This window comes from Balaenoptera borealis, assembly GCF_965194805.1.
Source record: "Balaenoptera borealis genome assembly, chromosome: 7".
NCBI classification, from domain to species: Eukaryota; Metazoa; Chordata; class Mammalia; order Artiodactyla; family Balaenopteridae; genus Balaenoptera; species Balaenoptera borealis.
The window spans coordinates 86,612,342-86,636,945 of NC_138864.1; the positions used below are offsets into that span (position 1 = coordinate 86,612,342).

General features: G+C 42.2%; 1 protein-coding gene and 1 long non-coding RNA gene across 5 annotated transcripts in view; one reads left to right on the forward strand and one right to left on the reverse strand.

Annotated features, from left to right (window-relative positions):
* Nucleotides 1-24,604, forward strand: part of BMPER (BMP binding endothelial regulator) — a 255,436-nt gene that overhangs the window by 130,970 nt on the left and 99,862 nt on the right. For all 3 annotated transcript variants that reach the window (XM_082399457.1, XM_082399456.1, XM_082399458.1), the window contains 5 exons: nt 7,132-7,231; nt 12,583-12,692; nt 16,427-16,567; nt 18,685-18,789; nt 22,474-22,519. In XM_082399457.1, coding sequence (XP_082255583.1) covers nt 7,132-7,231; nt 12,583-12,692; nt 16,427-16,567; nt 18,685-18,789; nt 22,474-22,519 — 502 coding nt within the window. The remainder of the gene's footprint in view (nt 1-7,131; nt 7,232-12,582; nt 12,693-16,426; nt 16,568-18,684; nt 18,790-22,473; nt 22,520-24,604) is intronic.
* LOC309632222 lies at nt 2,188-22,466 on the reverse strand. 2 transcript variants are annotated; one of them, XR_014246792.1, is made up of 3 exons: nt 18,997-22,466; nt 3,492-6,349; nt 2,188-3,165 (listed from the first exon to the last, which is right to left on the reverse strand). It is a non-coding gene; the product is annotated as an uncharacterized lncRNA (long non-coding RNA). The 2 variants fall into 2 exon arrangements; XR_014246793.1 differs by lacking the exons at nt 2,188-3,165; nt 3,492-6,349 and adding an exon at nt 11,282-11,474.

Below are 24,604 nucleotides of genomic sequence, written 5' to 3' on the forward strand. Positions count from 1 at the left end.
CTTTAATAATAATTTTGTTAGGCAGAATAATGGCTCCCTGACTGCCAAGATATCCACATCCTAATTCCCCCAAACCTGTGACTGTCACATTATATGGCAAAAGGGATTTTGCAGATATGATTAAGTTAAGAATTTTGAGATGGGGAGATTATCCTGGATTATCTGGATGGGCCCTTTTTACAGGCCTCCTTATAAAAGGGAAGCAGGAGGGTCAGAGTCAGAGGAGATGTGGTAATGCAAACAAGGGCCAGGGTCAGAGAGAGATTTGAAGACACTACACTGACGCCTTTGGTGACGGAGAAAGGAGGCCATGAGCCAAGGAAGGCAGGCAGCACCTAGAAGCCAGAAGACACGAGGAAACAGATTCTTCCCTAGAGTCTATAGACGGAATGCAGCCCTGCCGACGCTTTGATTTTAGCCCAGTGAAAATTTTTTTTAATTAATTAATTTATTTATTTATTTATGGCTGTGTTGGGTCTTCGTTTCTGTGCGAGGGCTTTCTCTAGTTGTGGCAAGCGGGGGCCACTCTTCATCGCGGTGCACGGGCCTCTCACTATCGCAGCCTCTCTTGTTGCGGAGCACAGGCTCCAGAAGCGCAGACTCAGCAATTGTGGCTCACGGGCCTAGTCGCTCCGCGGCATGTGGGATCTTCCCAGACCAGGGCTCGAACCCGTGTCCCCTGCATTGGCAGGCAGATTCTCAACCACTGTGCCACCAGGGAAGCCCGCCCAGTGAAATTGATTTCAGACTTCTGACCTTCAGAATTGTGAGATTATAAATGTGTGCTGTTTTAAGTCACTAAGTCTGTGTGATAATTTGTTACAGCAGCAATAGGAAACCAAAACAACAATATGAACAACAATACCATTGGATTTAGAAACATTAATTGATGGGAAAAATAAAAGGAATTTGGCGCAGGCTGATTCTTAAAGCAGATCTTGATTTTCTGACTGTGAAAAAAGAAAAAGGTTTTTGTTTTTATCAGCCCTGTGGGCACTTCTCAGGGGTCATTGTTTGCACAAGATTTTCATGGGACAAAATAAATATCTTGGCCAAGCTTTGCTGACATATCCTTGACTCTCTGTGTAGAATTGAAGTTGAGTTTTGTTTTATGACTTGGAAACAAAAACCCATGCATAGCATAATGTTCAGCTTCTCGGGGTAGAACGTCTCCAGGATCCACACAGATGGTGATGATAAAGGCTGAGTCGGACTCAGCACAGATGCCTTGGAGAAGCACAATTCAACCCCATCCATCGCAGTCACCCATTCCTTCCCTCCTGCCTTCTTCCTCCACAAGCCTGAATAAAAGTAGCCTTCAGCTACCAGAGAGGTGAAATGGGGCCCGATTCTTCTCTCAGAGAGAACTCCTCCACCTGAAAAATGTTCTCCATCATTCAGAACACGTCTTGATCACATGTTACAAGCTATGATGTGCACTAGCTGCTGGAGAAACTCACAAGAGGAATAAGCCTTAATCCCTGCTCGCTGGAAGCTCCTGTTCGTGAGGCATTTACGAAATGCAGTGCCTTGGACAGCAGCATCCAACTCAGCTGGGAAAGTTATTAAAAATGCAGATTCCTGGACTGTGGCTTGTGAAAACATTGGTCTAGTGCAGTGGCTCTCAACTGGAATTGATTTCGTCCCCCAGGGACATTTGGCAGTGTCTGGAGATGTTCCTGTTTATAACAACCAGGGGATGAAGGGAGATACTGGCATCTAGTGAATAGAGGCCAGGATGTTGCTAAACATCCTACGATGCACACAATGGCCTCCTGAAACAAAGACTTATCTGACTCAAAACATCAATAATGCCAAAGTTGAAAAGCCATAGTCTAGTGGGTAAGTCTCACAACCTCCCACACAAATTATTATGCCCTGTGGTGTATACATATATGCCTATGTAGTGTGTGTATATCTATATATACCTTTCTCTCTCTCTCTCTCTCTCTCCCATTGTAGTGGGCTTATCACCCACTATAATTTGCAGGTGACATCTCTGCCTTTGTCCACTCTACTTCTGCTCCCTCAGCCTCACAGCTCTCCTGCTGCCTCTCTTCTGCTTGGATTTCCTGTTCTGCACTGGCCAAGAACAGGGGAAGCCAAATACCAAGTCCTTTACCCCTGGAGTAATTGTCATGCTCCGCAACGTTACCAAAATAAATTTCCAGGTTGAAGAGAGGCATGGATAAGGACATCCATTTCTTTGGGGAAAGATTTTTGACCTAACTTGTAATTCAGAGTTAGTGCTCTGCTCACAAGTCACCTTTATACCGCTGGCTATTATGATGTAAGAGTTATGGGTCACACATGAACTCTTTGTACCCAAGATGTATTTCTCCCCTACACTAACCCCTCCAGTTTTTCTCTCCCGTTTTCCCCATGTTTATCTAGAATCAATGGAGAAGTCCATTTGCTTCAAGCAATTGCACATTGGGGAAAAAAGCTGCTCCAGAATGTGGTTGAGTGTAGCTGATTGGTTGTAACCGGTTAGCAATGCACTGCTGTGCTTTCCCCCGCCTCCCATTAGGGGCCCACACTGTGTTTCCCGGTCAAGGGATGAGTGCCATGTCACATGCTACAGAAAGGTTTCCAGCCCCCAATTCTCAGCAGCCCTCAGGGGTGGGAGAAGCATCCTGCATGCACATGGCTGTGGTTTTATCATCTTGCTCTCATCACTATATTCAGGAAGATTTTTTTTTTTTTCTTACGCAACAGAACTCTTGCTCTAGGGTAAACTTTGACACAGAGCAATTGTGTTCTTGACTAAATCAGCTAAAACAAAAATAAGAAAATAGACCTGGAACAAGTTTTATGTCTTTCTTTTAAAAACAGCTACTTTTGGAGAAGCACTCACATATGTAATTAGAACAAAGGACCACTTCTAAAGACAAACTTGCCTTCTCAAGGAATGGCAAATGGTGAAAATTGTAACTCACTAGTACAGTGGAAGTTCCTAGCTTGCCTTTTCTTGTTGACCAGATGGGAATAGAGTCATTAGTCCCTATGCATTTTAACCATTTAGAAATTTTCAAACATTTGACAAAAATACATGGGATACTAGGAATCCTACCAGCTTTACAAATTGAAGTTGAGCATTGCTTTTTGAAGTATCAGCACCAACATTTAATTGGTACCCAAAATATTCAAAACCCAAGGAGAGGGCTTCCCTGGTGGCGCAGTGGTTGGGAATCTGCCTGCTAATGCAGGGAACGCGGGCTCGAGCCCTGGTCTGGGAAGATCCCACATGCCGCGGAGCAACTAGGCCCGTGAGCCACAACTACTGAGCCTGCGCGTCTGGAGCCTGTGCTCCGGAACAAGAGAAGCCGCGATAGTGAGAGGCCCGCGCACCGGGATGAGGAGTGGCCCCTGCTCGCCGCAACTAGAGAAAGCCCTCACACAGAAACGAAGACCCAACACAGCCATAAGTAAATAAATAAATAAATAAATAAAAATTTTAAAAATTAAAAAAAAAAAACCCAAGGAGATACAAAGGTAAGGGGATGCAGACAGCCCTGAACTCTGCCATCTGATCAGCACCCTGTAGTTAAAGTGCTCTGAAAAATTCATCTGAATTCTGGAGCTCATTCTGTGTGGCGGCTCTTCCTTTCATTCAACGAAGTTTTACTGAGATGCTTCCTTGAGCCCATTACTCTCTTGAAGGATATTAGGCTCAAAGGACTGGTTCCTGCCCATACCATAGTCTAGCTTAGAGGCAAAACCAATGTTGTCTCTCAGGGTTAAACGTTTATGTATGTGTCAAAAATACAGGAGTACAGATGAGAAAAGAAGAGGTATGGGAAGATGGAGGAGGTTACTGGGAAATGAAGGCATCTAGAAGACTTCACAGATGAGAAGAGGTGTGAAATAGACCTTGAGTGAAGCCCGATTTCCATAGGGGTTAATGATGGGGGGAGAGAGGGAAAGAGGCATGTAGAAAGAAGATAGAAGGCATAAGATGTGCTTGGGGACAGGAAAGAAACAAGATACACAGGAACCCTCTCTCTATGTTGGTGTTGGGAGGAAAGGAGATGGGAGAGAAGATTATGGGGTATCTTGACAAAGTAGCCTAACTGCAGTAACAAAGAACTAATGCATCTGCGTGTTTTAACACAATAAATTTTATTTCTTGCTCATTTAACAGTTCCTTGCACGTGTTTAGTGGGTAGATTTCCATATGGTGACTCAGAGAAGCAGGCTCTTTCACTTTGTTGCAAGGTTCTTGCTGTTCCCACCACTCTGCTGGCTCTCCTTCCAGTAGGGAGAGAAAGTGAGAGCATGGTGCTTTGAATGGGAAAGATTTTTATGAGTCAGGCCTGGAAGTGTTCTACATTATTTCCATCTACCTCCCATTGACCACCCCTAGCTGCAAGGGAGTCTGAGGAATGTAGATGGGCTCTGTGTCAGGAGAGAAAGGATTCTACACGCACATACTCACTTCTACATTGACTTTTAGCTTAAGTGGGCTGAACTTCCTCCTGAATGCACTGGTAAGTCATCCTCACCTTAGCATGGGGGCACGCTCCATAAAGAATGATTTTTGTATGTTATATTCACTGCTGTATCTCCAACATATGGTAGACCTTGAATAAATCTTCGATCAAAGAATGAAACAATGACTGGATGCTGGAAAGGAGTCTTGGAGATATTGAACCTCCCAGGATGGTTTAGTGCAAGAGAGTTGAGGCAGGGAAGCCAATTAGAAAGCGATGGCGATAATCTGATAGAGCCTGAGTTAGTGCGGTTACAAGAGGAATGAGTACATTTTTAGAACCAGAAATATTTATTTCTGCTCTTTTAACTTTCTTAGTTTACAGCAGAACCCCGGCTTATAGTTTAACCAGAGTCCCTGCTGAGTTGAAATCACAGAAGCAGGTTGTGAGCCGAAAGGGCCTGGGACTTTCCTTGGAGGTATTAATTGGAATGCAGCCTTGGGACTTGGGCTATGCTACAATACTGCAACCCAAACAAAATAAAACCTGACCAAACCAGCAAACCCAGATTGGAGTTCAAGTTACTTTAACAGACTCTTGGGAAACACAAACTGCAGTTGTATTATGTATGCAAAATTCGCTCTTTGACCTTATTGTAAGGAAAATTACTGGAGTACACACAGTCTTTGGCCAGCTTTCCAGTGTGTTGGACAAGTTAACGGCTATGCAGTTATGCAATATTTTTCTTAAATTTTAATTTTAAAATATGCTTGAAAAATAGATGCTTATCCAACAAGAACAGAGAATATCCATGAAAAGAATACGTTCTCTGTGCACCTAAGAGAAGCTGACACCCAGGCAACCTCGTGTGGCCTGAGGCCTCATGATTTTAGGAAGTTGCTGGCAGATGAACTTCTTTGAAATTAAAAGCTAAAGAGAGCATTCTGTCCTCCCTCTAGATTTGACTTTTGTGGTTTATATATAAGCTGGGGCAGACCTCACAGTATGACCTAGACTCAGGTTATGCACCTCTGAAGTCTGGTGAAAGGCCAGACTTCAGGATTATGCAGAGTTGAGTGAGGAACCTCACTGAGAACAGCCAGGGATTCCTAGGAGATTTTTAGCAATTCTTGCTGATCTGGAAATAATGTAAAAACAACAGAAGAGCTTTTTGTGGTATTTTCGTGTGTTTTCTATTGGTTTGGGGAAGAAGCCAACATTAAAGTGGCTTAAAAATAATAAATATTTAAAAAGACATAACGTGCCCTACCCTTTTCATCCATTCCTACCAAAAAATAAACTGTCATAATGAAAATGGCAGGAACAGGAAGGGAAAGCAGAAACAACAGGCGACAGTAGCATGCTAGAATGGGAAGGATCCAGACGGCTAATGTCTTGTGTTAATACAAAGTGCTGGAGAAGGTGTGAGGAAACGCCACGAGGGAATCTTTCCCTTGAGAGGCCCAGGACTCTTTGAAGCGTGAGCTCCTCATTTCCTGAGGTCTCTCGAGATAAAAATTCCAGGCTTGAGACAATGGGTACTTTTTAGGGTCTACTAGTTTGGTTTCTAGCTCAAATCCTACAGAAGCCAATTCATTGAAATTCCATTTGCCTAGTGATCTATCTACCAAATTTACTGATTTTTCTAAAGAAAAAACCTTAATTATTCCCAAATTTGATAGCAATTCATATTGCACAGGATAGTTTTCACATGAGCCTTGCAAAGTTATTGGATGTAAATTGACTGGAAAGCACTTTTTTTTTTTTCCTGCTCCAGCTTTCTGAAGATTCAGTTACAAGTTGCTGAGGCTGGAAAAACAGGCGTCCCTGCTGAGGGATAGGGAAGGGGGGGTTGGTATGCTCATCTTCACATCCTGGAGAGGCGAGAGATGCTGACGGGCAGAGAAGGAGGGATGCTGAGGAAGAGAAGAAAGGAATGGGTGTCAGAGGTGATAGATGCTGGAGGACAGAAGGGGTCAAGGATGAGGGGCAGGGAAAGATTTGAAGGCTCTAGAACATCTTCCAAGGCTGTTGAAGCTCTGCCAGTCCTTCTAATATTGATAATCATAAACCTTATACGTACTTAATCAAAACAGGTTTGGTTAGCTGGGCGACTTCAGTGGAATGGTTCTTCCGAACATTGGCTTTCAGTATATCCGTTTACAGCAGATTGGCTAACTTCCCCAAATCCGAGCCTTGCTGAGCCACTCTAGCAACACCTTTAAGGTGTGGCCCAAAGGGAAGCCTTCATGGAGGAAGGTGTCAGCAGGACAGAAGAGGACACATCTCAGTAAAACCCCAATAGTTGCTTTGTTGCATTGGGCTTGGAAAGAGAGCCCAACTTGTTTGGGTTTGCCCGAGACTTTCCTGGTTTTCGTATTGAAAGCCTTAAATCTCAGGCAAACTGAGATGGTTGGCTGGTCTTAAGAGGGAAGAAGATAAAGAAAGGTGGTGGTGACTGGGGAGAGGTGATGCTGTAGCCATCTCTTTAGGGGTGGTCGGTCTTCTCACGGGTATCATTCATGGCGCTTACAGGGAAGATCAAAGGATGCCTGGGGACAATCGCACAGATCTGAGCAGTCACCCCAACGACCCAGCACCAGGAAAAGCCTAGGTTTGTTCCAGATATCATGGTTAGACAATATATATATGCAAGTACTTTTCTAAATGTGCTTTTTTCTCTTTCTCTTTTCTTCAGGGAGGCAGGACACAGTGCGTGAGAGAAGTCTGTCCCATTCTCTCCTGTCCTCAGCACCTTAGCCACATTTCCCCAGGACAGTGCTGCCCCAAATGTTTGGGTGAGTGACTGTTTTCAGGTCAAAGAACAATGTAATTTATTCTTGGAGTTTCTGCTGAGAGTCGTCATCCACTTTGTTATCTTGAGGTTCTCAAATTGTGCTATTTCGTGGCTTCTTAGAGACAATGCCTTCTTCTGATTACCCGAGTGTAAGGTGTGTCCAGGGTTTGTCTCTCTTCTGGGCCTCCACAGAGCTTTCTTTTTTCTTGTCTTCCCATGTATCTGTAAACCTGGTACACTAGACAACCTGGGATAATAGCCCCTTGTGGGGAGAACAGTATTGAAGAAACCATCTTTAATTGGACATATGATTAGTAGGAATATATTTTTGTGGGGAGAACAGTATTGGGAAACAATCTTTAACTGGGCATCTGACACTTAGTAGGAATGTATTTTAAAGTAAACACACATGGAGGAATATAGTGTAATTGGGTTGGCCAAAAAGTTCGTTTGGTTTTTTCCATATGATGGCTCTAGTAGTGCTTAGTTGTCTTTAACTTCATTCGAAAAATTTTGTTAGATTGTGTTGTGACAGCTGTCATTATCAGCGTGCATTAAAAAAAAAAAAACCTTATCAAAATTGGTAAATTTTTGTATAGCCATTTTAATATTGAAGATGGAAGAAAAAAGCAACATTTTTGGCATATTATGCTTTATTATTTCAAAAAAGGTAAAAACACAACTGAAACGCAAAAAAAGATTTGTGCAGTGTATGGAGAAAGTGCTGTAACATGAACGTGTCAAAAGTGGTTTGCGAAGTTTTGTGCTGGAGATGTCTTGCTGGACGACGCTCCACAGTAGGGTAGACCAGTTGAAGTTGATAGCGATCAAACTGAGAAATTGAGAACAATCAATGTTATACCATGCGGGAGGTAGACGACATACTCAAAATAACCAAATCAAGCACTGAAAATCATTTGCACCAGCTTGGTTATGTTCATCGCTTTAATGTTTGGGTTCCACATAAGGTAGGCGATAAAAAACCTTCTTGACTGTATTTCCGCATGCGATTCTCTACTTAAATGTAACGAAAATGTTCCATTTTTAAAACAAATTGTGACGGGCAATGAAAAGTGGATACTGTACAATAATGTGGGATGGAAGAGATCATGGGGCAAGCGAAATGAACCACCACCAACCACACCAAAGGCTGGTTTTCATCCAAAGAAGGTGATGAAGGTTATGTATATGGTGAGATTGGAAGGGGTGCTCTATTATGAGCTCCTTCCGCAAAACCCAACGGTTAATTCCAACAAGTACTACTCCCAGTTAGACCAACTGAAAGCAGCACTCGGTGAAAAGCGTCTGGAATTAGTCAACAGAAAACGCATAATCTTCCATCAGGATAATGCAAGACCGCATGTTTCTTTGATGACCAGGCAAAAACTGTTACAGCTTGGCTGGGAAGTTCTGATTCATCCACTGTATTCACCAGACATTGCATCTTCAGATTTCCATTTATTTCAGTCTTTACAAAATTCCCTTAATGGAAAAAATTTCAGCTCCCTGGAAGACACCTGGAACAGTTCTTTGCTCAAAAAGATAAAAAGTTTTGGGAAGATGGAATTATGAAGTTGCCTGAAAAATGGCAGAAGGTAGTGGAACAAAACGGTGAATACGTTGTTCAATAAAGTTCTTGGTGAAAATGAAAAATGTGTCTTTTATTTTTACTTTAAAACTGAAGGAACTTTTTGGCCAACCCAATACTTTTGGAGGCAAAAACAAGCAGGAGGATAGCATGCCCAAAACGAGAGGTTTGGGAGGGAATAATGAATAATAGTCAATAAAAAAGGAGGATTAGCTATTTCTTTTTGAGCAATTACTATGTGCTAGGCACCATGTGAAAACACTGTATATACTTTTTCTCAAGAGGCTGTGACATACAGGTGCTAAGTATAGAATTCTGATGTGTAATATAGGTGCCATTCTTAGTTTTATTGTACTGAGAAGGAAGTAGATTCCTAGGAGGTAGCACAGCTAGTGAGCTATGAAGTTGACACCTGAACATGAGTCTCTGTTATTCTTGAGCCCACAGTTACTTTAACCTGCTGCCACTCAGCTTCCCTGGGGACATGGAGAGCAGCACGAATGTTACCAACTGAAAGGAGACAACCCATGATGGATAGTCTCTAGAGCATGAGACTCTTTGGCTTTTGTTTAATCTTTATATCAGCTTCCTCCATGTGATCCTTAGGTCCTTGAGTTAGTTGAGGTCAGACTCTTTAAGATTCAAATAAAAGTAGCTTGATGCATCACATGAATACAATAGAATATCCAGCATCCCCGCCAGAATCTCCAGGGATCCTTGGGGGATGGCTTATATTTTCTCTAGTCACCACTGGCTTTGTGTTTCTGCTTCTGCTGTTTTCTCTCTTTGTTCCCTTTCTCTTTCCTCTATTCTCTCCTCCTCTTCCTCCTTTTCCTCCCCCTCCCCTTCCCTCCTCCTCTTCCTCCTCCTTCTTCTTCTTCAACATCATTTTGTCCTTTCAGGGACAACCCCCCTCTAGTCTTTTCACATTCTATCGTTCTGTTGAGTCTAGGCTTACGTAGCAGATTTCACTGAAGGTTTACCGTCAGTGGGGGTGATTACTTTTCAGGGAAGCACAGTGAATAACATAAAATGAACTATTAAGCTCCCTTTGTTCTTAAAAGGTCTTAGCTATTTTGCCTTCAGGAAAATTTCACTGCTTGCCTCTTTTGTTTGGGCTCCAGTCTCCTTTCCTTACTGTCCACACTTTTTCCTTGAATATCTGTCTTTTCTTTTATAGCTTGCTTTCCCCAATTCCAAAACATCTGCTGATTTATTTTCCTCCTTCCCAGCTTATCATGGCCATACCTTGAAGCCTTATCTTTCTACAACCAAATTGGCAAATAAAAGTATCTTGTTAAACTAAGGCAGATTTCTCCTCTTTGGAGAATTCTGCTGCTAGTTCTTCATGTAACAATGTTTGCCTTCCTGCTGTGTATACACACACGTGTACACACCCCTACTTTTAAAGTAAATACAAAGGTATTCTAAGAACAAAGCAGAATTGTTTAGACATGGCTGACTAAAGGCATTTCCACTGATTTGTGTGCTTCTTGGGTTGCCAGCGTGTTCTTGTGCCCCTGGGATAGAATTAGCCAGTTCACTGTCGTTGAAATTCTCATGCTGTGGGTCATGGTGGAAGCAGTGTCCTGTCTAAGTGGGAAAGTCATCACAGAGGAGGTGTCGTTTGGGGCCTGGCCTTGAAGATAAGTAGGCTTGATTAATGCTTTGAAGCTGGTATCGTGGATATGCTGAGTCAAGTCAGAGGTTTCTCACATGAACAATGGCTGTTGTATTGAATGCAGATTTTTCTGTCTGTTCGTGGTCATAAGACAGACTACAAAAGGAACGTCAAGTCTTAGGAAACTCGAAAGTCATAATTCTTCCAAATGAGACCTTTTACAGTTGGGCTAAGCCCCAGCAGAACAATGTGGAAATGGCTTAAATTAGGCTGTGCATGGAGTCTCTGAACCGTTCTTTTGAATGTTTTATCTTATTTTGAGCCATGATGACTTTGGAATTAAAGTAAGATTGTATGTTTTTTGAAAGTAAAAAGAAACATACCCACACAACAGAAGACAGAAAGGACAAAAAAGGAAACACAGGGATGCTTACTGGATGCTGAAATCTTAGACTAATTAGACTTTTGGCTTGTTGGACACTGATTTGCTGTTCAATTCTCCCTTGACCAAGATTCATTCACACAACATACCTCTGCCTTTTGTATGACAACATTCTTTTCCTCTCTTTTCTCATTTTCAACGATAGCCTCATCAGAGGTTTGTGTACACAGAGTACCCAGTGCACCTCTTATTTATTTATTTGTTTTTGGCTGCGCTGAGCCGCATGCGGGATCTTAGTTTCCCCGACCAGGGATCGAACCCGTGCGTGCTCCCTGCAGTGGAAATGTGGAGTCTTAACCACTGGACTGCTGGGGAAGTCCCCCAGTGCACCTCTTAGGGTGACACAGCCCAGGATCATATTTGAATTATACCACCTCTAATAATGATAACACTTATCATCTGCCACTTACTGGGTGTGTTTAATGAGTACCAGGCTCCATGCTAAGAGCTTTACACCAGTATTTTTAGGTAAAATTTACATTTTCTAGAGGGATAATTCAAGCCATTGGTCACATTTGTTCAGGGGGATAAACTCGTTGAAGAGTCTTTTTGTTCAGCAGTCTACTGATGTATCAATCCACCAGTCCAACCATCTATAAAAGATAGGAAAAAGGCAAACCAGGTTATCACAATTTGAAAAAAATACTCAGTTGAAGCTGAGCTATTTTCAATTCTTAAAAGACAGAAATATCTCTCTGATTTGAGCAATTCTAATTCTGAGAATAGCATTTAGCATGTGCTTATAGGTATTTCAGCATTTCATTGGGCCTCCTAATAAATAGAGATTGCTTTTAACCTTTTTACAGGAAGAGTGTGGGTATAAATCTGATGAGTGATGATTAATCTTTGACTTCTCAACTTAGTCCTTAATTGAAGTAATATTTCAGGGATGTTTTATGTGATCCAGGGAGTAGAGACTCAAATACTGAAAGAAAGGAGGATATTGGATTGTACCCTTTATTCGGGGTTGCTTTTTTGGTCCTTTGGGTCACCAATCAAATCCTCACATCAAGGAAAACCAAGGTAATTCTACAAGCGGTGTGATGCCTGTGGAAGGTTGGACCCTGGGGGAGTTGGAGTCTGCCTCTATGTGCTCTTTGAGTTAACGTCACCCTTTATGCCAATGGACTTATCATTTCTTCAACTGAGATGCTATCTCATTAGTTCTTTTTGCTCATCCGAGTCCTTCCTGGGATATCTTGACTTCTCCTGCCTCTTCCCTGCCAATACCCACTTTCTGGATAATTTTATTTATTCTTTAAGATACCACTCAGGCATCACATCCTCCAAGAAGTCTTCTTTGTCCTCCCTGTCCCCACAGTTCCCAGATTGGCTTCTTTCCAGAGCTGACCATCTTGCTGTATTGACATCATCTTTTGTGGGTTTATTTCCCCAGTAGACTGAGCTCTATCAGGATAGGATGTCTTAGTCATCCTGCTTCACTATGATGAACTCATAATAAAGATTTGTTGAACTTAAAGGATTCAGTGTGGAATTAAAGTCTCTTTAGCAAAAACTCTCTAAAGTCATGACTCCTGGGGATCACCTGGGAACATTTGACCCAAGGCTCTGTTTTTGTGCACCAAAATAGCTGGTCTTGTGAGAATGTTTAACAATCCTGTGATGTATGTAATTGCTGATGATGAAGTGGGACATACCTGGCTTCTGTCTTGCTAACACTATGCCATTGCTTCCCTCTAGGTCAGAGGAAAGTATTTGACCTCCCGTTTGGAAGCTGCCTCTTTCGCAGTGATGTTTATGACAATGGATCCTCTTTTCTCTATGATAACTGCACTGCATGTACCTGCAGGGTAAGGTGGTTCTGAGGGGCTGTGGTCCAACACTGATAGCATTTTTGGTTTTTAGTGTTAACATAGCCAAACATGATAATGTGTTATTTATGGGAAGGAGGCATTATTGATGTCACTTTACGAGTAAAATCATACTTCAAGGTCACAAGAATGTTCAAACATAAGACCCAAATTACAACTCACTGTCATCTTCCCAGGACCAATAAGTTAGCTCCTGGTGGTGAGAATTAAACTCTTAGCAGCTGTCCTTCCTGAAGGGCTTTCTAAAAAATCAGACAAATGCACGTGGCAATGTTCTCTGGCTCTAATTATTCAAGATGAATTCTCTGATACACTTGGCAATAAAAATGGCTTTAATCACATTCAAGAGAAAAGAAAGGCATGGATTCACAGTTTATCATAAAAATAAACCTGGTAGCTTGGGAAGAGAGTATTTATGTGTTGTTCTTTGTACCATTTCTTACTTGAGTCATTGTACACTTTTCTCAAAAGGCAACCACAAGTCTAGTGACTGGTAAAGAAAGAATTCCACAGCTTCAGAAATTTAAAGGGATACACATCACACATTTCTAGACTATGTTTATGTGGTGATTTATTTCTGAAACCGAGAAAATCATTTATATGGAGGACTTCAGGATCATTCATTAGTGAGTTAACCCAAACATCTATGTGACACGAGTTTAGAATAATACATTTTGGTCGTGATAGTTGCTGTTTTGTTTGTAATAGCCAGAGGGCTATAGAGGGAAAGAGGAACTTTTCTCAATGTCAGCTATGAGTCAGTAGCTGGGATTAGAGTTCAGAAGTTCCTGATTACTCGAGGCATGCTTTGTTAAGTAGCATGCACTCCTTCAGGGAGGTGGCCCAGTAGGGTCTGAACTCTCTGTTCCCTGGCACTGAACAGTGAGTAATTCTGAAGCCCGGGAATACCTTCCTGAGGCTCCGTCCTCTCCTCCGTGGTTTGTATTATCCTGTGCTAAACATATAGCCACTCCTTCCGCCTTGGCCTCCATCCTCAGGACTTCTCTTTCTCTCCAGGAATTTCACACGTTATAGCTTCCTCTTGGGGATACTGAGCCTTTGATGAAACACATCACATTTCCAGTTCTCTTGATTACAGGAAAACCAGGCATCCCAGGAATGGAAATTAGTTATGCTTGCAATATTTTGGGTCTCATTCTATTTTTTGTCTTTTTATTTTTGCAGACAAATTTTTTTTTTTAATAAATTCATTTATTTATTTATTTTTGGGTCTTCGTTGCTGTGCGTGGGCTTTCTCTAGTTACAGCGAGCAGGGGCTACTCTTCGTTGCGGTGCATGGGCTTCTCATTGCAGTGGCTTCTCTTGTTGCGGAGCACGGGCTCTAGGTACGTGGGCTTCAGTAATTGTGGCACACGGGCTCTAGAGCGCAGGCTCAGTAGTTGTGGCGCACGGGCTTAGTTGCTCCGCGACATGTGGGATCTTCCCAGCCCAGGGCTCGAACCCGTGTCCCCTGTACTGGCAGGTGGATTCTTAACCACTGCACCACCAGGGAAGTCCCTTGGGTCTCATTCTTTAAGAGATTCTTTGAGAGATGATTAGGCAATATGTCCCAGTACTCAAAAGAAGTGTAACCGTTCCTTCAAGATGTTTTTATCAGAGTATGAATTCACGGTCATTTCTGGGAAATTGGATGCTTGAAGAATCAGGCTGCAATCATTTGGGATGATCAGTATTGTTTTTTATCTGTTTAGAGCTTCCCTCTCCGGCATCCCCATCCAATGCCATGGCAGGTACAAGAAATAGTTCTCTGAACACAGTATGGTTTCAGGTCTCCATGCCTTCAAATTTAAGGATTCTTCTGCCTGCCGTGTCCTCATCTTCTTTAAATTTGATTAGCAAACTCCTCTTCATCCACAGCAGCCTATCTCAGGTGTCACCTCCTTTAGTGAGGCTTTCCCAACCCACCTAGATTGGTAATTGTTCCATCTTCTCTACTACCCCTACACCTTTACTAGTTCTGTTTACCACATTATACTGCAGTCTTTGTTCAGATGGTTATCTCTCCTCTTCGTGAGTTCCTTGAAGACAGAAGTACATCCATCCATCTCTGTATTCTCATTGCTTAACCCAGTGCCAGGCAATGATCTAATGGGTACTGTGTGTGTGTTTGTGTGTGTGTGTGGGGGGGATGGGTGTGTATTTAATGAAATTTGGGAAATCTACCATGAAGTATGCATTATTCGAGAGCTAGTGAGTGCCCTTGTTTTTCAAACTTGAAATCAAGACATACAGTTTGACAAAAGGTTTTTTTTCCAATTTATGAGTTGACTTATAATTTCTATGCGCCAGGTACTGTGCCAAGTACTTTGCATATTTCATTTAAACTGCACAATAAACCTGAGAAGTAGGTATTATCATCTCCATTTTGAAGATGAGGAATCCAAGGCTCAGGGAGATGGATTTGCACAAGATAGCACACTTAATAAATGAACTGGCATTCTACCCTGGTCTTGTTCAACTCTACATTCTATTCACTATATGATGTGGTTAGAACCTTAAGAATAAAGAATAATAAATGCCTTTTTTTTTTGAAGGATCATCTCATTGTCATATTAATTTTAAGTGGATGAGTTAGTGGGAGTATAGTAGATGGTACCAGAAGTGCCTCTTGAAGTCATAGAATTAACGTAGAAGCTATAGAAGGTACATCTGTTGACTTACACAACCTATCTGTATGCCATGCTCAGAAGTGAGTCATCTCTCAAAGCTTACTAATAGGGTCTATGCCTTGGAGAGGGGTTTAGTCTCTCATTTCCCTGCTGTTGGCTCACACTAACTCAGCACTTTGAGGTCATTGCCGATCTACCCTGGGACACTTCTTTCTTCCATCTTGTCTTCTGCTAAGTTACATAAATGTTTTGCTCTTACAGTCATTCCACCTGACAGTCTACTCCAGAAATTGCAGCTTGTTGGCTGGGGAACTGGAGAAATCTACTTTTTTAAAGTTGCTCTGAACTTTTGTTCCATGCTTTGTTGAGTGAATAAGTAGGCACAATTTACTTGGCTATTTTGTTCATAGAATGCTACTTCTTTAGAAATCAAGCCATGCCCCTTTACTTTACAGATATAAACTTGTCACCCTCAGAGTTTAAGTGGCCTCATTTAAGGTCACACAGTTTATGGAAAAGCCCTGGAACCCAGGCCCAGCTTTGGAACTGCTTGTTTGGTTCCTTTGTGAATGTAGAACACACTAAGGAATTTCATCTTGACGTGGAACATGAGCTCTAAATTTTTAGTCTTTGATCAAAGATACGCTAAACCTTTACACTAAACTCCTAGAAGGTGTCATAAAGCCATGGAGGAGAACAGAGGGAGCACAGTTAATGAAGGCTGCAAAAGAGGAAAAAGTTAGGAAGAAAGAAGGAAGCTTGTTGGCCCACAGTGACCCAGGGCTTCTTGCCACACACTGGCTCTAGCAGAATCATCAGTCTCTTGAGCATTAAATGATAAATCCTTGGAAGGTGGGGAGCATATGTCACACTGCTCATAGCTTCTTCTTCTTCTGGTCCAGATACTAAGTCAGCAAATAACATTTTGAAATGAATGAAAGATTTATGGCAACAAATTAAAATATGGTATCTTCAGGGTATGTTTTAAAGCAGTTAGTTGTGGGTTGTTAAAGGAAGGCGAGGTAGGATGTTTGGTAGAGGTGGAAATCGTTTTTAATTTCCAGTTTGCCTTTGGGCCCCCAGGACTCTACTGTAGTGTGTAAGAAGAAGTGCTCCCACCCTGGTGGATGCAGCAAAAGCGAGGAGGCCTGTTGTGAGGAGTGCCTTCTACGAGTGCCCCCGGAAGACATCAAAGTGTGCAAGTTTGGAAACAAAATTTTCCGGGTATGTCACGAGCCAAGCTCATGGGAACTGTTGTACGATACTGAGTTGTAAAAAGCTCCTGACAAAATGCAGATTGCAGTATTCCATCTTTTGTATATACATGTGTGTATGTGTATAAATGTACTTATTTATATTACAATATTATATATACATATGTATTTAGAATCAAGGACACACAGGGACAGAGAAGCAACTGTTTGAAAACGTGTTTTTCTTTGGCTTTACTTTTGCTTTATAAAATACTTTAAACCTGTAAAACATTATTGCCCTTTCCAAATGTGGTGGCCAGTTGCTGGGGCTGAGCTGAGGATGTCCCCTGGATGGTGCAGCTGCGGGTGCCCAAACGCCCAGGGGCATCTCCAGCAGTCGGAGGTGCTCAGTGCTCCTTGCCAAGATCCTGATTCTTTTAGAACTTTTCCACTTAAATTACTTTTTCGAAGAGAGATTTTCTCATTTGGAAGATGTCCGGGCGAGGATGTTCACAGGGTATGTGGCCAGCAGAGCAGGTGAGTGAAGGTGAGAGAGCTCTGCCCCAGCCCAGCTAGAAGGGCTGTCTGCTGCCCATCTCAGGGATGTTTTGCATCGTTTTCTAACAGCCCGGGTGGGAAGTTGTTCAGCCACCATTTAAACATCTGGATGAAGATTGTTGGCTTTGTCCAAAGTGCTTCCCATCTAGTCTGTTTTCCCCAGGGGTGGAGGGAGTCTTTCTGTATCTGAAGGCATCATCTCAGGATACCATGAGAATCAAGACCTTCAGAATCAAGTCAGAGACAGAGGCACCTCAGGCCTGCTGCACCTAGCTAGACTTCCTATTACAGAGGTGGAGGGAGGGTCTTGATCCTTACGGCATCTGTAAGAAGCCCTGATGTGTCATGCCTAAGGGAAGGCCGTCGTGTGTGTGTGTTGTGGTTACACCAGGCTTCCAGAGCCACTCACGTGTCCACTTCACACAAAGCCTTCGTCTGTCTCCAGAGCATCCAGACGCAGTAGGCTCACTCTGATGACAGTTTTGTGTGCGAAGTGCTTTCCATGCTCCTCGCAGAAAGGTCCCTTCATGTAAGTAGACGAGGCCTGAAGTAATTTACAGAGTCCTAGAAATGTACACTCAGAGAATTTGCAGTAGTCAGATACTCTTTGAGACAGACTCTGTCAGAGAAATAAAAGGCACTAGAGAGTAGGTAGTCCTTAAAATACCTTCAAAGAATGAGAAGGAAGAGAAAGAGAAATAGTCGACATCAAAGATCTGGGCTAGTTTTCCTGTTTTTAATAAAATTTGCTGCTTAGATCCATAAGCCCAGAAAGGAATCCTTGCTTTGCCTGTAATCTCTTTTCTCACAAACAAGGATGCACATTCCTGCATGTTCTCCAGAGGTACAGGGTTTTTGTGACTGGGCACTTGGCAATTGCCGATTATAAATCCAGTGAGTCAAAGAAATTTCTCAAACAGCCCTTTCTGGGCTAGAAAATGTGTCCCAAAGTGCTACCCAGCTTTTTGCGAGGAGAGTAGCAGACAGGCAGGGACGTGGGACAAATGGCTCTTGGAGTTTTCTGTCTGGGCTCCACATTTTCAGATGGCTTGCTGGTCAGATGTCCGCCTGGCAGTGGGAGTCATATGAATTAGCCTCTGTTCTTTGCATGTTCATGCCCCGTGTGGGCCAGAGCCATGTCACATCTGGGAATAAACTAACCACCTGCGGACATCTCAATTAACTGCTGGCATCTGGGACAGCTCAAACATTTCAATCCTATCAGATGGAAAAATTAGACCCTTGTGGTTGCATCATGTATGAAAACTCTTGTTCGTCTCCCAGGGCGAAGCTAAGTAAACAAAGTAGGAGGTGCAAGATGCAAATATGACTTGGTTAGATGTACGAGAATTCTTTTTATATCCTGGAGGGGAAATGCACACACACACATACACACACACACACCCCCTCCAATCTAATCTTTCTATCAAATCAGTTAGATGTAGATGAACGCCTCAGAGTAATTTAGTCTAATGATGGCATCCATCACTCAGGGTAAGAAATGCTTTCCTTGACAGACAAATCCCAGCCTGCTGGATTAGCTCCCATCAGCCTCCAGCTGATAGCAGAATCCTGTGCTCTCTCCTGTAGGATGGAGAGATGTGGTCCTCTGTCAACTGCACCATCTGTGCTTGTGTAAAAGGCAAGACAGAGTGTCGCAAGAAGCAGTGCGTTCCCATCAGCAGCTGCCCTCAGGTATGTGTGCAGGTTGACTTTCTCTTTACCTGAGCATCTTGAGAACCATCCTGTGTGTGGCATGGTCACCTACCATCTTCTGAACACAAAATCCAGATCCTCCAAAACTGCCAAGTTCCCAAACAGCCACATGTCCCTTGCAAAGCTTGCTCTTTTGCTTTTACGGTTCCCACCCAGATTCTAGCCTAGCGGGACAATAGCTCTTACCTTGCTCCATTTCTTAGGGACCTCTCCCAGTTCTTTGTTTCAATGTCTCCAGCTCCTGTTTGATCTGCTCCCTTGTTTCTTCTGCTGGGTTTTCTGTTGAACATCATAACCGTCCTTTGCATTTTCCTCCTTTCTCTCTCTCTTCTCAAATCAGAGTTTTCTTCCCATTAACTATTCAAAGAAACGTGTGGTTGTTTATTAGTAAATTTCCCAAGGGGTTTCACCTGCCCAGCAGCACCCTCCAGCCCCTTTACTGAAGTTTTCCCTCTCTAACCCTGGCCTCTGTTGTAGCCCCAGATGGAAATAGCGTCCTTATGGAAATATCTCTTTTCAGAAACCCACAGTTCCAGCACACTGAATAAAGCAACCATTATCTTCCAAAGCATGAGCTTCATTGAATTCACCTCAGCAACTTGAAACCTTTCAAGGTTTTATGCATTTTGGGAAAATGTCAAGCCTATTCAATACCGTCCAGTGAATGAAAAAATACATCCATATATTCAGGACATGTCTTCCCTTCTCTGTTAGAGACGGCTTTTAATTTTATTCACATCTGTTATTATTATAAACAAAAAGTTGCTGTTTTTACTTGAGGGACAAATGAGGCACAAAAAAACAACAGCTGTTGCTATTGCACAACTGAATAAAAGGGGCAGAAAAAAAGAAAAAAAAAAAAACCCTAATTAGTCTTGCTTTAAAAAGCCTCAGACATAAAACTGAAAACCTCCTATAAAAGAAAAAAAACACACCAAAAAAACAGGAGATATAATAAGGAGACTTGAGCATGGTCTGCTTATAAATATTCATTGGGAAAAATGGGATCACATCATCTCTGCCCGTCCTCGGGGAACCCTTGCTGCTAATGAACTCTGGCAGCACATGTTAGTAATAATGGGCTTCCTTATTCTACAAGACAAAAACAGAGGGCTGTGCTGCAGGCGTGTTGGTTTTCATTGTCCTCTTGCCATGGGGAGGTCAACGCTCTTTCTGTCACCAGCATCTCATTAGTGTCTCTTCTTTGTGGACCATATTTGGGCCAGGAGCATCCGTCCCTCCAGGCGCGGGCCTGTTCCCGCCCCACCCCTCCTCGTCTTGTCAGAGCCCATCAGGCAGTGCCCAGCTCCTGCCTCAGGGCCTACCTTTCTGTTTCTAGGCATTTTCCCAACCATTCCCCTGGTTCATACTTTCCCTCCTCAGGGGCCAGCACAAGCACTTTGGAAGATAACTTAGCTCTACCATGGAAATCCTGTTAAACACTTACTTCCCCTTCCCTGCATTGCCTGGGGAAATTAAAAAAAAATTCTTCTGGAGAAGCAGACTGTATTCCTGCTCTATCCTTCCTGGCTACTACACATCTCTTTTTCCAGAAGTATGCGTGGCTTGTTGAAAAAGAATTTTGTGGTTGGATTCGCTCCCTGACAGTACCCCAGGGGCAAAGGAGTGCCTTTTTTGAGAGGGGCTGAGGGTTCCACTGGGGACAGGGTCGTTATGACACTGTCAATTCATCAGTGTTAATATGTACTGAAACTTCCTCTGTAGTCACAGGACCAATCTTGTTTGTTGCTGAGACCACCCCTGAGGTGGGTGCTGTTACTAGAGCCTTCTTACTGATGAGGTCACAGCGGGTCCAGAGTTCCACAGCGAGTTACACGTAACTCAGGAGCGCAGACTTCGTAGCTTGCACTTGATTTATTCCCTGCCTAATTTAGTGATATGACCAGCCCCATTCTCACTTCCTGAAGGAGGGAGCTGGCTGTTTCTGTCGAGGTGCAGATGTAGGGAATCGTAGTCACCCTTTGTTGAGGACTTGGCTTATACAGCTCTGCTCCGTTCGGCTAGAGTACCTGATGCCACCCTCCGGGGGTGTCATTCCATCAGCCTGAGCCAACCTCCTTTGGCTTTGCCCTCAACTGTTTTCAGTCACAAGAAGCCGAAGGAGACCTCTGTGCCAAATAGAAACAGATAAGAGAGCTCTTGGCCATAAAATTGTCATGGTGCCCCAGCCATGGGAGGGCTGCCAGTTGTAAGTCTCATTCAAACTTGTCATAGCCTTTAATGTACCTTTTAAGGCTTAGCTGATGCAAAAATGAATCAAACATGGTTCTAATTCTTCAATAATCAACTAGCATCTTGGTTTTTTTTTGGTTAGTATATATTTTTTAAGTACCTAAATCTAGTCCTGATGCAATTGACAGGTAGTAAACCAGTGTGTGGCCTTGACACAAGTCTTGGGCCACCTCTCTTTATAGTTTCCTATAAAGACGGGAAAGGGGCATCTATATTTAGAGAGTTGTTGTGAAGCATAAATGAGATAAAGTAAGAAGAACGTATAACATTCTTTCTACTGTATAGCAGATACCCAATAAATGTTAAGTTCTCTTAAAGATTAAGGTGAGACCTCTCTCATCTTAAAAATCTGGAGTGGAAAGAAGGTGGCCTATGAGGTCACACAAAATTAGGTTTGATTTTGGGTTCTACTACCCTTGTGTTGCATGACATCAATTTCGTCATCTATAAGAAGGAAAATGCTCAGCTCATAAAATTCTTGTGCATCTTAATAACACGGATTGTAATAACATAATGTAATTAAACCCTAATATGTTCTTAATATTAACTTATAAAATCCTTACAATTAACCTGATGTTAGGTAACCTAGGGGAAATATCTAGTAGGATGTTTGTTTCATAGCATGTGCTTCCTAAATGTTAATCTTCTTCCACATTTCTTTTTCCCTGTGATTCCATTGAGTCAGAGATAAGAAAGAGCCATTCTCTGATAAGGGTCCTGAGAATATGCTTCTTCCTTTAAATGTCAAGCATCAGCAAAAAATTGAAAGAAATGCAGTAGAGGAGATTACACTGTATTTCCAGAAAGGTAATGGAAAATTACTCAGGATTTCAAAACCCTCAGCCTCATTGGCTTTGACTACATAATAGTGACTTAACAGGGATAGCATACTGCTTTCTGAAAGAAGAAATCAGACTGAATTTGATCTGTAGCACAGATATTGTTCATATGCATAGGCCCAAGCTTGGGTTACTGTTTATTTTTGGGCCCTTCCAATAAGCAAAGACAGAATGAAGGCCTTGCATGGATTGATAGCTTGACAGCCAATTCCCATTTCTATGTGTGTGCACTTGGTCCCTAGAGGGCTAGATTTGGGTATCAGTGAAAAGGTGGAATCCAAACTGTCTCCATCTTCGCTCCGTGTGAGAAAAATCACACCAATGAGGCCTTTAGATATTGTATTTCTCGGAGGATAAAAACAGGAAAGCTTTCTGAATGAGTCTGCCTGGCCATAGAACCTGATACTTGAAACTTCATTTTTACCACCATCATCACCATCTGGGCATTGAGTTCAAATACAGCTGGGACTGATTTCATTGGTTTGTCTGGTATTAGATTTAAAAAAGAGTTTTGTCCTCAGCAGACCCTGTTTCTTGACACTGAAATCTTATTTGTTTTTCTCTTGATTAGGGTAAAATTCTCAACAGGAAAGGATGCTGTCCTATTTGCACTGAAAGTAAGTTTGTTAAAAATATGCTATTAATATTTATTTTGCATTTTATAGTGCAACAAGAAAAACGGTGGTGTAAGTTTTCAGCCTATTTTAGTTCTGTAGGTCTAGGATGGGATCATCTCACCTTTCTACAGACAATTTAAGTCAATGGTAATCCTCGAACAGAAGCACAATCGAGACAAATGTAGATGTTTCCGTTGGAATTTGTTGCTCTGAGAAATTTAGAAGACAAACGGTCTGATGAGGTTTTAGGAAGGACCAGATAACTTCATGTGCCTTTTAACTGCTAATAGCATTTGCAGTCATAGCGGCTAAGATAATGATATCCAGTAAAACCAAACATTATATATAATCTAGGAGAGATTCTCCTTCTATCATTATGAAGCCAAACAGCTGCCCTTCTTCCTCCCTCACCCCCACCGTTTTGCCCTTTCACTTGGGCACATCCCATGTCGCTGTTGGTAGAGAGAAAACAAGAGTTCATTAGGTGGGCAGTGGTTTGGCCATCCTGTTATTTTTAACTGAGCTCTTGAAGGTTCTCTCTAACATGGCTTATTCCGAAAGCCATCTGGGACTGTACTACCCACCACACAGAGAGCATAGCAACAGATTTAATGTCATCCCCACATGTAGGCATGCCCAGATCTATTAGCAAACCACTGTTTTAGTCCCCTCACATTCATATGCTTTCGAGATAGCTTTCTGAAGTGTTTCGTTAAAGGAGGAGTATTCATAATGTCACTGTCAAATTAGTATGATAAGCAGGATTAACCAAGCCATGGAGTCTATTAGATGGTATTTTTGAGCCATTCAGGCTTAGAGAAGTGGGCTTTGATGACAGTTGAAAAGCAGCTTTCACATGGGAACAAGTGTTCCCATTTAGACAATGGATGCATAGGTTCGTTGCATATATTACTATATATACATATATTACTATATATATACACATACATATCTATATCTCACTATTTTTTGAGACTGAGAGATATTAGACAATTATACACTGTACACTGGATGAAAGTGCTGGCTGAATTAATGAAAATTAAATTATAGCTTTAATAAAAGAATTTTTCTTTAAAGGTAAGGAAGTACATAAAATAACTCAAAGGAGGCCAACCAAGTATGACTTAGTAGAGCCTGGGAATTATGCAGAAAGAAGAATTAGCTATGATTAACACACCAGTTGATTTTAAAACATGTGTATAAACTATTACATTTAATCATCTTCCCAGAGACTCTCTGAGGAAATTTTGTTTAGGGATGGTTTGGAGGCCGCTTCCAGCGTCATTCCTTTTTGGATGAGCAGAGTCGAGTCTAAATTGATGAAGTTTTCCTCTGTATCCATGTCGATGAAGATGTTTGCATTTCCCTAGAAAGTACCTCCTAGTTGAAGCAGAGACAGACTTCTAATGAACTCCTCAGATTTTCTAGCTGACCCTTTCGATTTGCGTGAACACAGATAGGTTACATCTGCCCATCTCACTGCTGTCAGGCAGGAACACTGCTTATCAGCTTAATAAAAACATATGGCCAGTCTTGTACAGAAACAGCCTAAATCTTGAATTACCTGACTTTATGTTGCAAGAATCAAGAAGGATGATTATTGAGATCGTTGAGAGGAAAGCTACATTTCATTATTAGTTTATCCACTATGGGCTAGACTTTCCAGATATAGAATACTGGTGGCTTATTAGAAAACAAAAAGGAAAGAAAAGAAGAATAGAAGGATGGGCATGACAAAACTAAACCAAGTTTGTAACTGGTCATATTAAGTACTTATTGTACATGTGTTGTACATTGTATTGTAAATATAAATGTTGTACATGTGAATGAGCCTGTGACTTCTGTCACTGAGAGAGGCAAGTTGGCCAGGGAGAAGCCACCCAGCGGAGGGGCACCAGGGAGATCACTGACTCTGTGCGCCTACGTCCAGCAGGTCAGTGTGGGAAGAGCCCAGGCATGTGGTTCTTGGTCCAGATCAAGATGATATCATCAGATGGTGATGTCTCAGTTTCCTTTGGTGTTCTTTCCATCTGTTTACTCTCTCTTGCTCTCCAGCAGTTCTTCCATCAATGCTGTAAAACACAT